This window comes from Mesocricetus auratus, unplaced genomic scaffold (genome assembly GCF_017639785.1).
Source record: "Mesocricetus auratus isolate SY011 unplaced genomic scaffold, BCM_Maur_2.0 Super-Scaffold_15014, whole genome shotgun sequence".
Lineage (NCBI taxonomy): Eukaryota > Metazoa > Chordata > Mammalia > Rodentia > Cricetidae > Mesocricetus > Mesocricetus auratus.
In genome coordinates this window covers 58,792,504-58,806,729 of record NW_024429186.1, presented here as the reverse complement: position 1 = coordinate 58,806,729, position 14,226 = coordinate 58,792,504, and the positions used below count along the sequence as shown (strand labels likewise).

General features: G+C 36.0%; 1 protein-coding gene across 10 annotated transcripts in view; it reads left to right on the top strand.

The window, feature by feature from the left end:
* Positions 1-14,226, top strand: part of Mipol1 (mirror-image polydactyly 1) — a 258,732-nt gene that overhangs the window by 94,170 nt on the left and 150,336 nt on the right. For all 10 annotated transcript variants that reach the window (XM_013120827.3, XM_040743048.1, XM_040743050.1 and 7 more), the window contains 3 exons: positions 228-357; positions 9,439-9,472; positions 9,732-9,902. In XM_013120827.3, coding sequence (XP_012976281.3) covers positions 228-357; positions 9,439-9,472; positions 9,732-9,902 — 335 coding nt within the window. The remainder of the gene's footprint in view (positions 1-227; positions 358-9,438; positions 9,473-9,731; positions 9,903-14,226) is intronic.

The following is a 14,226-nucleotide window of genomic DNA, read 5'->3' as shown; positions in this document are numbered from 1 at the left end:
TTTTTAAAAATAAACTCCTTTTTTGAAAGCTACGTTACTTAACTTTTTGTCCTTTTACACATGCTAAATATCTTCGTTTTGCAGTAGTTACTTAAAATGCTTTCTCAAGTCATTAATTGGTAGTATTTTAATTAGGTAAATATTCCTTAATAGTAGGGTTACTTTTTGCATTTATGTATGCATTTTTCTTTATTTCTTAATTGATTATATGTTCACTTGTTCTGTAGCTTTGGTTGAAGAAGTGTATTTTGCACAGCGAGAACGTGATGAAGCTATTATGTGCAGACTGCAGTTAGCCCTTGAGGAGAGAGATGAAGCAATTGCACGTGTGAAACATATGGAAATGCCACTAAAAATGTGAGTATACTTTTAAAATTGTGTGTTATAATAAAGTATATGGATTTTCGTGCTGGCTAAGTAGTCACCTGTGTTACTGATTCTTGTTATTGCACAAAGATAATTCATACCCCTATGACAATTTTCTAAAATTTGGGCATGGTTGTAGCCTGCCTGACAAGGATGATAATCAGATTTTTCTAAAGAAAATGGAAATTCATGCTGTCAGTATAGTTACTTCTTTAGAGTTCTGTTGTCATTGTACTTACCCAACTTTCCCATGTGACTCTTCTCATCACTCCCCTTAGAATCAAGTTATTTGTTTGTTTTTAATATATTGGTGCTTTGACTTCGTGTCCACCGTGGTTAGGGATGGGAGCTCATGTCTGTGTCTCCTTCTCAGTGGCAGCCCCATCTGGCTTGAACCTGTGCTGGCCCTGTGCATGCTGCCACAGTCGCTGTGTGTCCATATGTGTGTCCCGCCTGTCATGTCTGGAAATCATTACTATTATTTTAAATGGTATTTATTCGATACAATGGAGTCTAAGAGGCTGCTTTTTTGATCACTCAGTTGATTCAATTTGGTAAATAAGACCATATTTAGAAATTCTAGAAGTACTATTCAATTTTTTTCTGTATAATCTACTTTCTTGTTATTTTAAGAATACTTACTAATTTATTTGTGTTGAGGTGGGAAGTGTAGTAGAATGTGTGGAGTATGTATAGTTTTGTTCATGCTGCCACACCTGTATGATGGTCAGAAGACAACGTTTAGGAATTGATTCTCCCCTTCCACTCCATAGGTCCTAGGGATCAAACATTTTCTTTACGGCTGTGATATTCTTTGGATCTTAATTGTCTCCTCCCAAAGACATCCGTGTTAAAGGACTGGTTTCCATCCTGTGGCAGTATTGGGAGGTGATGAAACCTTCCAGAGCTATGGATTATTGGAAGATTAGGTCACTAGGGAGTATGCCACCAAAGGGAATGTTGGGATCTCAATTCCTTCCTCTCTCTGTCTTTACTTCTTTGTTACTACAAGGTCAGCAGTCCTTTGTTGTCATGGACTGCCTCTCTGGAGTTCAAACTCAGTAGAGCTATATGACCTTGATCTGAAATCTCTGAAATGGTGGCTAAGATAAACCTTAGGCTCTAATAAATTGATTTTTCTCATGTATTTAGTCACACTGTCAGAAAGCTGAGTAACAGCCTGAATGATACTTTTTATTCATTTAGCTACTATTAAATACCTCAGGTATTGTATATCTTGGCTATTGTGAATAATTCCTTAATAAACAAAGTAATATAGTTATCTTTGATATACTGATTTCATTTTCTTTGTATATATACTGAAAAGTAGATAGCTTGTTCATATAGTAGTTCTATTATTTTAGATTCTTCACTATTTTCCTCTATAAGTGATATATTGATTTATGTTTCTACCAAGAGTATATGAGCCCACATTTTTATAAATTCTCACTTAACAATTTTTTGTTTTTTACTTTTGAGTAGGACAAGATTTCTCATTGAGGCTGTCATTTGTATTCTCTGTTTATTAGTAATGCTTATATGTTTTTTGTATACTCAATTCACCATCTTAACCGATAAGAAAACCAACCTTATTCCAAACATTGTCTTTTCGTTTTTGTGTTTAGATACGAAACTAGTTATCTACAAAGATACGTTCTTGTGGCATATTTATTTGTAAAATTAATTTCATAAAGTTCATGCTATTGCTACATACAGGTTTATTTGAGAAGAAATAGAAGTAAGAACAACAATTCTGGATCTGGTGTTGTGTCCTCAAAGCTTAGATTTGTTGCTTCCTAGCTAATTACCTATTGTTTGATCAAATCACGTAGGGTTTCTGGGACTCAGTCACTGATCCATCAAATATATAAAATAGGGCCTACATAATGTAAATTGTTATTTGGTTCAGAATTACAATTCACAGTGGCAGCAGACAAATATTCTCATTCCAAAAGAAAGGATCAAGAGAATGACAAGAGTAGACTGGAGTAAAACAAGACTTATACCCAGCTGCACAGATGTTAAATTCTGAAGCTCTGTGTTTGGCACTTGGGGCATGTGCTCTCATGATATGAATTCCAACGGGCATGACTTGATCCATCTTTATGGTTGTTTTAGCTACTTAACTCATTGCTGTGAAGGAAATGCTTGACAAAACCACTTAAAGATGGAGCGCTTTATTTGACACACAGTGTGATAGGATACAGTCTATAGTGCTGGCAGAAGTGTGGTGGTAAGAGCTTAAGACAGTCAACCAGTAGAGAAAGATAAATGCTGATGTTCACCTCACTTTCTCTTCTTATTCAGCAAGAAACTTCATAGTCATGAACAGGGCACATTTAGGCTGGTTCATATGACCTCAGTTAAGCCTGTCTAGAAAAGCCCTTATAACATTCATAGAGGCTCGTCTTTCAGGCGATGCTAGATTCTGTTATGTCCACACACAATATTAATCATCACAGTAGTCCTTCAGTTAGCAACACATGTGGCCTCTTTGTTGGGCTGTCTGCATTCAGTGCTACAACTTTCTTTTGTAGATCTCCAATGTTTCTGTAATCTCTAACATTTTGGGTTCTCTGTTATAAGTGACTTTGTTTTGTTATCTGGTTTTTTGAGACAGAGTTTCTCTGTATTGTTTTGGAGGCTGTCCTGAAACTCGCTCTATAGACCAGGCTGGCCTCAAACTCACAGAGATCCGCCTGCCCCTGCATCCCGAGTGATGGGATTAAAGGTGTGAGCCACTGACGCCCGGCCTATAAGTGGCTTTGTAAACATAGGTTTTCATATGAGCTCCATAGAGGCTTATTACAAGGAGTGCAGTGGAGTCCCACATGTCTTAGCTTCCCAAGCTATCTCAGAAATCTTGATCCACACTTTAGGGTTTGTAATTTTTCCTAGGAGATATGACCAAAGAAACAATTCCACCTGTCTTGCTTAGTGAACCAGTCAGTTTCATTGAGTTGATTATGAGCATAAAAGAACATGGGTGACTCAAAGGCAGCTACATAACTAAAAAGCCCCCCTCAGCATGGGTAATGCCTTCCAGAAGCTACACCCCTAGAGCTGTCTGTACAACTTGCTTGTAGTTCAGCTTGTCTGAGAATCTCCTCTCCCTAACAGTCATTAATGCTTATAAAGCCTTCAGGAGTGGATCTATAAATTCTGTAAGTCTCATTGACTTCACAAGTTTTTTGTGCCTCCCTCCAGGAAGGATTATTTCAGTTCCGAGGAAAGACTTGCACAATACTCAAGGACCCCATAACTCATACATTCTGAATGTTTGCAAAACCGGCATCATGTGGAAGACACCAAGTTCTGTTGCCAGCCTACTTAGACCTGTGACTGATTGGGCAGTGAACTTGAGACACAAGTTACCTAGACCTAGGCATGGTGGTATATGTCTTTAATCCTATAATTCCAGTGGCAAAGGCTGGTGGATCTTGGTAAATTTGAGACAGCCTGGTCTATATAGTGAGTCTAGGCAAGCCAAGATCTGCTTAATGAGACCCAGGTTTTCTAAGAAACTCAGTTCGAGCAGAGTACCTCTGAGTCTTCTTTTTTGGATACCATCTTTGCATAAAGTACCTTTCTTACTACTCTAGTGGAAAGCACTCAGCATTACTAACAATGCTAATCTATTTAATAACATTGCCTACTTAGTCTGATCTACTTTGTACCTTTAAATGCCCCCATCCCCAGCCTTGTCCCATGGGAGCTCATTTTCTGGCCAAATTGTGTTTTTCAACTCCTTTCTCATGAGTTTTACAATAAACCCACAAAAAGTAGACAGCAATAACTATGCAGTGGGCTGACTTTTATGCCATCTTGATATTTTCTTCATCAAATAATTAGTCCTATATTTTTAATTCTTTTTACTCTGATTTTCAGGACCTGCTCAGACATAATTCTTTGCCCAGTGGTAACAAAAATGGCATATTGGTTCAGTTGCCAGTTGAGTCCTGTTCTAGCTGAAAGCTCACAAGCTAAGATTCTACTGCATGCATTTCTCTCAGAGATGTCTTTATATTCCTACCGGAAATACTCATTAAATAATACTTACATAATTCTTGGGTTGCTATAGTTTATATCTTTAAACTCTTGTATATTCCTCCCACAAAGTAGTTCCAAAAGCCTAACAACCTCATGGTAAGTTCATCACCGTGACAAACCTACTCCTCTGCACCAGATCTCCACTGATCTTTATGTTTCTTTGACCACAATACCTAATAGAGTCATTTTAAGAAAAAAAGAGTTTGGGGAAAACCCACAGAAACGGCTGACCTGAGCAAGTGGGAACCTATATAGGATCAAACCAAGCCCCCTGAACATGGTTGTCAGCTAGGAGCACTGGGCAGTCTCTGGGACCTCTGGCAGTGGCACCAAGATGTATCCCTAGTGCACAAATGGACTTTGGGAGCCCATTTCCCATGGAGGGATACTCTCTTAGCCTAGATACACAGGGGAGGGCCTAGACCCTGCCCCAAATGACTTGACAGATTTTGATGATCCCTCATGGAAGGCCTCACCCTTCCTGGGGAGTGGATGGAGGATGAGATGGGGGGTTGGTGGGGGGTATGGGAGGATGAGAGGGAGAAGGAACTGGGATTGATAAGTAAAATAAGATTGTTTCTAATATAAATAAAATTCATTTAAAAAAGAAGGGAAGAGTTTGTGTTGACCCACAGTTCAGTAGATTTCAGTACTTTGATGATAAAGAAAAGGCATGCTGGAGTGGTTTATTCCATGGAAGTAAGAGCATTTGGCAGTGCCAGTCCCTTTGCTGTAGATCAGGCCTCAGAAAGTATTAGGAACAGGGGCTTAGTGTATAGCCTTTCATGTTCTGTCCCAAATGCTCTACTTGAGCCTGTAACCCACCTCCACACACACACATCGCTCCATAGCCACTGCAAACCATCTGGCAAACAAGCACTCAAAACATGATCCTATGGGAAAGATTTCTATGTCAAACCATGAAAATACATGGTCCATTTTTATTTGTTGTTCTTCTGTGTATTGACACTCACTCCATTGCCATAGAATGCAAAGCCTATAATTGCACCAGGGTTTTCTTTGTGCTTCTATCAAACATAAGTTTGTCATATGCATGTAGATTAAATTTTGTTGTCCCATCTATATATGTCTACCTCTTTGGCAGTGTTATATACTCTTAATTTCTGACTCTTTTATGCCTTAAAATCATGTATTAATCCTCCAACTTTTCTTTTATTACAGAATCATGTAGTTATTCTAGTACCTTTACCTCCCTAAATATGTTTTAAAATCAGTTATATCTACAGAATGTTTTACTGGACCCAAATGTTTTTTGTTTGTTTGTTTTATATTTTTGGATTACAAACTTGTTATTATCTTATGTCATTGCTTTGTTTCTTACTCTTGGACTAACTTTTAGAAAAGAAAAAAGATAATGTTGATGGACCAAGGGATAACTCCAGAAATGTGACATTTCATGCATGGGTTTTTCACTTAGATTGCAAAGTTGTTAGTTAGAATTTGCATTGTATAGGAAATCAATTGAAACTTGAGCCCATGAACATTTACTTCAGCAAAATTCTTAACTAATTATCATAACTATGTTAAGTTACACTGCAGTAGGCATTATTATGAGTTTATAAATGGCTAAGATTTTTTTGTCTTCTTGCAAGCCCTATATTAGTGAGAGATAGTCTATTGTTTACGGGCTATATTTATATAATATCACCCATTACTTTAAACCTTTAATTAAATCAGAAATTTCTGTTATTTTATATATGCTTCTAATAACTTTTACCAGCCTAAGATCATTTTTATGTAAAATCGAAGGCCTTATATATTTTATGTAGTTGCTTTATATTATTTCTTTTGAAAAGATAGAATGTCTAATTTTGGTGTGACAGTAAATGACACAGTTCATGGTTTACTTGTTGAAGTGAAGGCCTCAGTATGATTTTCTGAAAATAATGTTGTTCATTTCTTACTTCATATTTAGCAAGATAATAGATGACCCAATTCAGAAAATTATGTTAAATATACTGACTTCCATCTTCTAATGTACTAATATTAAAAACTGGTCTCAGTTTTTAATACTCTGTTTCAGGGAGAGACAATGATTATGTTATACATGCAATCTGTCACCTATTTCTGTAAATAAAGTTTTATTAAAACCCAGCTACATCCCTTCTCTTGCCCATTTGTTTTAATGCTATAAATGTTTTAGCATTACAAAGGCAAGATTGAGGAGGTAAAAAAAAGACTAAGATAATCCAAATATATTTAGTGCGTGCCTCCTAACAGAAAATATTTACTGATTCCTCTTGGGGAATATTATTTTTAGGTGTATGACTTTTGTTGATGCTGCATTTGTTTATCTCTGTGGAACTGTGTTAATGTCCCTGTCTAGAACATCTGGTGGTCTTAGTAAAGAGTTGAGTGGCCAATAGTGAGGCAGGAGCAAGGCTAGTCGGGGCTGGCAGGCAGAGAAAAGAAATAGAAGTAGAAACAAGGAAGGAGGAGCAGCAAGAGAACAAGGAGAGGAGGTAGTCAGGGGCCAACCATCCAGCCACACAGCAATACACAGTTAAGAGTAGGGTTTACAGAAGTAAGAGAACAGGAAAAGCCCAGGGGCAAAAGCTAGATGGGATAGTTAAAGATAAGAAAAGCTGGCTAGCAACAAGCCAAGCTAAGGCCAGGCATTCATAACTAAGACTAAGCCTTCGTGCATAGTTATTTGGGAGCTAGGTGGTTGGTCCCTTGAAAAGGCTAAAAAGCTAAAAGAGTAAAACGTAACACTACAGATTTCTGTTCTATTTAGTTTGAGATAATAATATGGCATTAACATTTGATGTCTGTGATAAAGCCCTACCCAAGACTTTATAAGCAAAAGAGAAATAGCAGCAGTCTTTTCTCTTTTTTATAAGTTTATATTATGCATGACATATACAAAATTTTAAATCTCAAGCTGTTCTGAGATTAATTATGAGTAATAATAAGTAGTAATAATAAAAAATAATAATAAACAAAAATGAGAACAAAAAGCAAAGTGATTACTTAGCATATTAGAGCTAACACATAAGGCTCTCTAAAACATTTCAAGTTTAATTACTAGCAAATTAAAAATCACTGCATATTATTTTGGGATTGATCACATAAATTCTTTAAAGTCTGAGCGATAAGCTTACATGCCTGATAATTATTTAGTCTTTGATAAGAAATCAGTGTTAACTTAAAAATTGTTTGTTGCTAGTTGCGCATTTTAATACTAGACTAAATTCATTTATTTCAGCTGTTTCTAAAATGTGAAGAGTTGCCCATTCATAACATTTGAACTCTTTATCTTCCTTTTCTTAAAGTAACAATTTTTCATTTTGACATAGCTCAAAATAACTTATAAGCATTACATAGAAATCCACATGCATTGTATTCTGTTGATTTTCTCAGATATATGAATTAGGTAACATTCATATGTTATTATTTTTATTTGATGGGAACTAAAACTGCAAGCTTAATACTGTAACTATCAAAATCTTTTAAAGATTACTATGTCTACCAAACTAAATGTTTGATTATCATCTATCCTTTCACATTTTAATTTTATGGAAATTTTAAATACACTGATTTTTATCCCTGGAAACTAATAGTGATCGGCTTTTAGTTTGGTTTCACCTGCAAAATTTTAATACTAAGATGTTTTACAGCATGTGATCCCTTTAAAAATTTTATTTAGCTAACCAGTAAGTGAAGACAAATTCTACCAACATTCAAGTACTTTCATTGTGACAATAGTGCAAGAATTCTATGCTTTCGAAATGAGTACAGAACTAGTGTCTACTTCCAAATTTTTGTTGAACATGCTTTTATTAAGTAGTGTGTCTGAAGATGCAATTTATTTTGGAGAAACTATAAAAGACAAGAATATTTGCCGTTCTGGAGATTTGAATGGAAGCAGCTACAAGTCACTGGAAAGCTGCTGTATTATATAATTAGGGTGACTAGACCTTACTGTTGAGTCATAGTATGCAGCATTTTCTGCTTATGTGTTTTTCTGTTAAATCACTATGTTTAAAAACAACTACTTTTTCCACGATTGTAGTGAGATTTACCCAAATTGTGACATTTGGAGCAATTATGTAGCATATTTATCAATTGTATATTTTTTTAGTATGATGGTTTTTGTGGTAAATCTTAAATCCCCAAAGTGCAGATATGCAGAGAACCTCATGAGACAGGAAATTTATCTGGAAACTTTTTAGTACAATTTAAAAATAATTCTAATTATTTTTAAATCTCTGTCATGTACTACTATCCATCACAGTTTGTCCTCTAATTTACTTAATTTAATCATTGCCTACATTCTGTTTTCTAAAATATATTACTTAGAATGTCTTTTCTATTAGCACATATATTCAGTTCATCCATATTAACAAGCATTTCAGTAAACGTGATAATTATTATTAACAAGCATTATCAAAAGCATTTATGAAGAGATAAATTATTTCTCTTTCACTTGGATGATTCCATAAATATGAAAAAGGAAAAAAACATTCATCTAAAGTATAGTTCAATTTTAGTCAGTTTGTGTATTCAGTGTGTATAACTGGTTCAGCAGTAGATTTTCAGATTTAATTTAGTGTAATTATTTGTTGTTGTTTTTGAGGGACTGTAGTTAAACTTCGTAATAAAAATGTTTGCTTTGTTTTTACTTGTGATAGTGTCCAAAAAAAAAGGAAATAGTTTCTGATCAGAATTGAAAGAATAGGAATAAATATCATGATGAAAAAGAATGCTTCTATCACTGGGGAACTTTCTTCATCTAAACACATATGAACAATTGATCCTTGTAGTCATATATAGCAGTAAACATTAATAACTTAACAGTCTGAAGTCAGAGCAGAAGATAGAGAGCATTATTGGAAGACGGAGTCGAGCAGGTGCCACTTTAATATGTTCAGTGTCATGGTTGACTCTAAAGACTAGTCGAATGAAATTACTTGAGGTTCTAAAGATTTAAAAAGCGAACTCATTTTGCTGCACTAAGGAAATGCTACTGATCAGGCTTTCTGTGTCCCTTTTTTCTAGGCTAGAAAATATTAACCCTGAAGAAAATGACATGGTAAGCCATTCTCTGAGGAGATTTCTTGATGTCAGTCTTATATCTTAGAGGCTTAAGTTCAATTGAGTGGGTTTCAAGAACTAAGATGTGGGAAAAAGAAGAATTGACACACTAATAATGTACATCTTTGCTGCAATATGAAAATTCAATAACTTCACTCAGTCAATTTACAATTCACATGTGCCTATTAATTAAAACCCTATATTAAATAAAATATATTAAAACCTCATGTCTGACTAACATATAATGGTGTTGGTAGACATTACAGGAATTACTGAGCAGAATAAACAATGCAGACACCGGGATAGCTATTGAGAAGAATGGAGCTGTAATTGTGGATAGAATCTACAAGGCCAAGGAATGTAAAAAGAGAATAACTGCAGAAGAAATGAATGCAGTGCTAGAAGAGCGGGATGCGGCGTTGGCTCAGGTAACTGCTCATGCCCAGAAAAGCATACAGGTGCCATCCCTCCCTCTGTTTTAAAACCCCAAGCCGGGGGAAGTCTGCTCAGGTCTCCTTCAGCTTCCTTTTAGAATCTTTTGTTACCATATAAAGAAATGTGTTTCTTTGTGAAGTGTTACACACGCACGCGCGCGCGCGCACACACACACACACACACACACACACACACACACACACACCTTTGTCCTTCTTATCTAATATCGGATTCACCATAGTTTGCAGTATATAATCAATACTATGTTGTTTCAATATATTAAAATACTTGAGTTTCTGCACCACCTCTAGGAATATGTAACCAATAATAGTGAATAATTTTTAGTAAAACAATATTTTATATTATGTTAAATTACTATAAAATATATTTGCACTCATTAGTCACTTTTATTACAATAATTGCATTTCTTGTATTGCAGTTTTGTAAGTGCTAAGACTGTTTTTGTTTTTTGTTTTGTTTTTTAGTTTTATTCCTAGAGACTGTGTTCATACATTTTGGATAAAAAATTAGCATATTATTTTATGAACATGCTTATATCTTCCTGCCCATGACAACCCTCGTAAGGGGTTGCAAGCTTTCCACAGCAGTTACACCAGTGGTCCTGCATCCATAGTGTATATTGGTCTTTACCCTTCTGTCCTTCCCAAACACAGCTTTGAAATCAGGCACAAGATGACACTGTTCAGTGTTTACTGTCGCTGCAGTTGACACTTATGTGATGTTACATCCCTTGCTTTGTGATCTTTTCTTTCTTGTACTCCTGCCAATAAACCAGCCTCTTATTTCCTCTGCCTGCTGTGTGCCATGTACTCTTTTTGCCATTTACCTTGGGGTCATATCCTATTCTTGATTGTTACTATTCTCTAATTCAAATCCCCATTTGTGACTTCCAACTTTCTTAGCTCATTTACTCTGGAACTTTGATTCCAGCAAGTTCTCAAATTCACTAGTACCTGTTTCAATGAATCTTGCCAACCTTTTTATTAAATCTTAAGTTCTTCATGTCTGCTTCCCACCTTATATATCTTAGCTTCCTTGGCTCACCATAATTATCACCACCTTTCATATAACTTCAGTTCTCTTCTCGCTTATCAACTAATTTTGTTTATTTAACACTTTTATACATATGTGTAATATATTCTGATTACTGTCATCCTCATCTATTCTTATTCGCCTCCAATCCCTTTTTGCACCACCCACTACCAGTTACTTTCCTAGATTCATGGTGTGTGTGTGTGTGTGTGTGTGTGTGTGAGAGAGAGAGAGAGAGAGAGAGAGAGAGAGAGAGAGAGAGAGAGAGAGAGAGAGGTGTGAGAGAGAGACAGGGACAGAGACACAGAGAGAGACAGAGACAGCAAGAGAGAGATTTAGTTTAACTAAGGTTGTATGTATTACAAATGGATTAAATACCCATTGGAGTATGGTGATAGGGTCACAATATTCTTTCTCTTAGTCTGTCAATAGTCAGTATTCATCAGGGAGGGGTAAGGCTCCCTGAATTCCCTTTCCCCGTTTGTGATTGTTGAAGAACCCATTCTTGTTCACACCAGTGCAGTCATCCACATCTGCTGTGAGTTTCTGATTGGAATAGCCATGCCTTACCAAGAAGCTTTTTCACAGCCCTTCTTCTTGGTTTCTGACTCTTAAGTTCTTTCTACTTCCTGTTCCACGGAGTACCTGAACCTCATTAAGATGGCATGAATAGCTTGTTTAGGACTGAGAACTCAACTACTGCTTACTTCTCAGCACCTTGTGCTTTGCAGCAATATATCTAGGGAAATAGCTGAGTGTTAGCATGTTTCCTTTTCTCTTCTTTTGTCTTACCAGCAACAAAGTCTACTTAATTTTCCTGCACTTTCACAGCTTTGCATGACAAGGGGAATTCATACAAACTTGCAAACTGAACTGAATTTTATGACTACTATTAACAGGCTCTTATTATAGCTCTACAGTCTTACTTTTTAGTCATTCTTCACAGAGGACAGTTTAATTCTTTCTCATTCGGTACACTTCTCAACTTCATTCAAAAAGAGAACTTTGCACGTCCTTAGTCGTTTCATCATCTTTCAGCCTCATTGTATTTCGCCCAGCCTGTCCCCTTTCCCTTTATATCTTCTTTTACTGTGTGCCTCCATTTAAAGACCAACTCTCTACTTCACTTGTAGTTCATATAACTTTGTCTCGTTTTCTAATACATAAAATGCTTATTTTTAAAAAAATTGATTTTTATTTAAATTAAAAACAATCTTATTTTACATACGAATCCTAGTTCCCTCTCCTTCCCATTCTCCCAGTGACATAGATTCTTCAGCCTCCACTGAAAGTAAAGGTGTGTGCCAGTACAAATGGCCCCAGTTTATATTTTAATAATCTATGTGTGAATCTGATGTGCAAGTCCAAAATTTGTCATTAAACTTGTAAATTAGACACCTGTTTTGAGTTTTTTGTTCACTATCAGGTGCATTCCATTTTAAATCATTCTACTGCTGAAGAAATAGCTAAAGCTAGTTTTGCTTGCTTGGAAAAATATAGTATCAGCTCAAATATTACACATTTCATCATCTATTTTCTCAAGTTTGTGAAAAAAAATGAATAGTACATGTTAAATATTGACTGTTTCCCCTTTCTTCTTTAAAAGCTACAAAATACAGCATTTTATTTGATTGATATCTATAATACACTCTAAATGAAGATTAATAACTTGAAAATAATTTCTACTTTCAATTATAGAACTTTGATTTTTATTAAGAATATCCAAGAAATTATCTGTTCCTCACAGTTCTTTCCCACCTTCTCTTCCATCTGGATTCGTTACCTCTATCTCATAAGAAAACAAATAGGTATCTAAGGGGTAATAATAAAAATAGTATGATGATGGGGGAAGTTCTTCTGTGTATGTTTGTCTGATTGGTTGATAAAGCACTGTTGGCCAATAGGGAAGCAAGATAGGTGGGACTAGGAATCGAGGAGGATTCTGGGAAATATAGTCAAGAGTGGAAAGTCACCATGTGATCCTGGGAGGAGAGTACACGTCAGGATGGCGTCCTCGGAAAGATAAGTCCTTATAAAAATATATATTAGTAATTATGGGTTAATAATTAAGTCAAAGCTAGTCATTAAGTAACCATAGCCAAAGGCCAATGGCTTTATAATTAATATAGTGTCTCTTGTGTTATTTAGGGACTGAGACAGCAGTTGGATCCAGGCAGCTGGTGGGAAAGAGTACACATTACAATATCATATAATATAGTATGATAAAATGAAAAGAAACACTTAGGAATAGGACAAAACAAAGAGAAGAAAAAGAGTCCAAGAAAAGGCACAAAAATAGATATAGATGCTGAGATGCACTCCTTTATGCATACTCAGGAATCGCATAAAAACACAAAACCGGAATCTTTAATGTATAAGCAATTGACCTGTGGGTAAAAGAAATAAAAATAAATTTTTTAAAGATAAAATTAAGAAGAAGAAAAAAGAAAGAGCCCTAATATGATGTCATTAAACAAGGAACCCACTAAGATGTTGTTCAGCTCTTTTCTGCGGCCTACCATTGAAAGTAGCTTGTTTCCCCTATGAGACTCCTTTGGATGAAATTAAATTTTCATTTGCAAGTGGTTGATGGTTGGAGATAGCTCCTGGGTTAGGAATGGGGCATGTGTCCACTTTTTTCAGTTGTAGGGCAGCATCTGGTATGGACCCAAGCAGGCCTTGTGCATGCTGCCTCATTCTCTGTGAGTACATATGTGTGTCAGTCCTATTGTATTTAGAAGGCTTTTTTCCTGTGGTATCCCCCATCCTCTATGGCCTCTTACACTGCTTTCAAAGAGTTCCCTGAAGCCTGAAGGCACAGATTTGATGGAGATATCCTTTTAAGAACTTGTGTTCCAAGATCTTTTACTCTCTGCATATTGTCTAGCTGTGGGTCTTTGTTTTCCTTCCTATCTCCTACAGGACGAAGCTTCTTGATGATGGCTGAGCAAGGCAATGATCTATGTATGAGTATAGTAGTCATTAGGAGTCATCTTATTTCTATGGTCTTTAGTAGAAAGTAAATTTTGTTTTTTCCCAAGGTCCCTGAGCTGTCTAGTCTCAGAATTTTGGTTACCTGTGTGATGTTGGGTTTGCGTTCAGTCTCATGGAATGGGCCTTAAGTCAAAAAGGATATTGGTTGGTTAAAGAGTTTGTTGTTGGACTGGGGTTTCCCCTTGGTATTGTTCAGAGTGCCTTCTGGTATGCAAAACACTAACCCATGTGGGTGAATACTCTGGGTAGGCACCAAGTTGACTTCTCCAC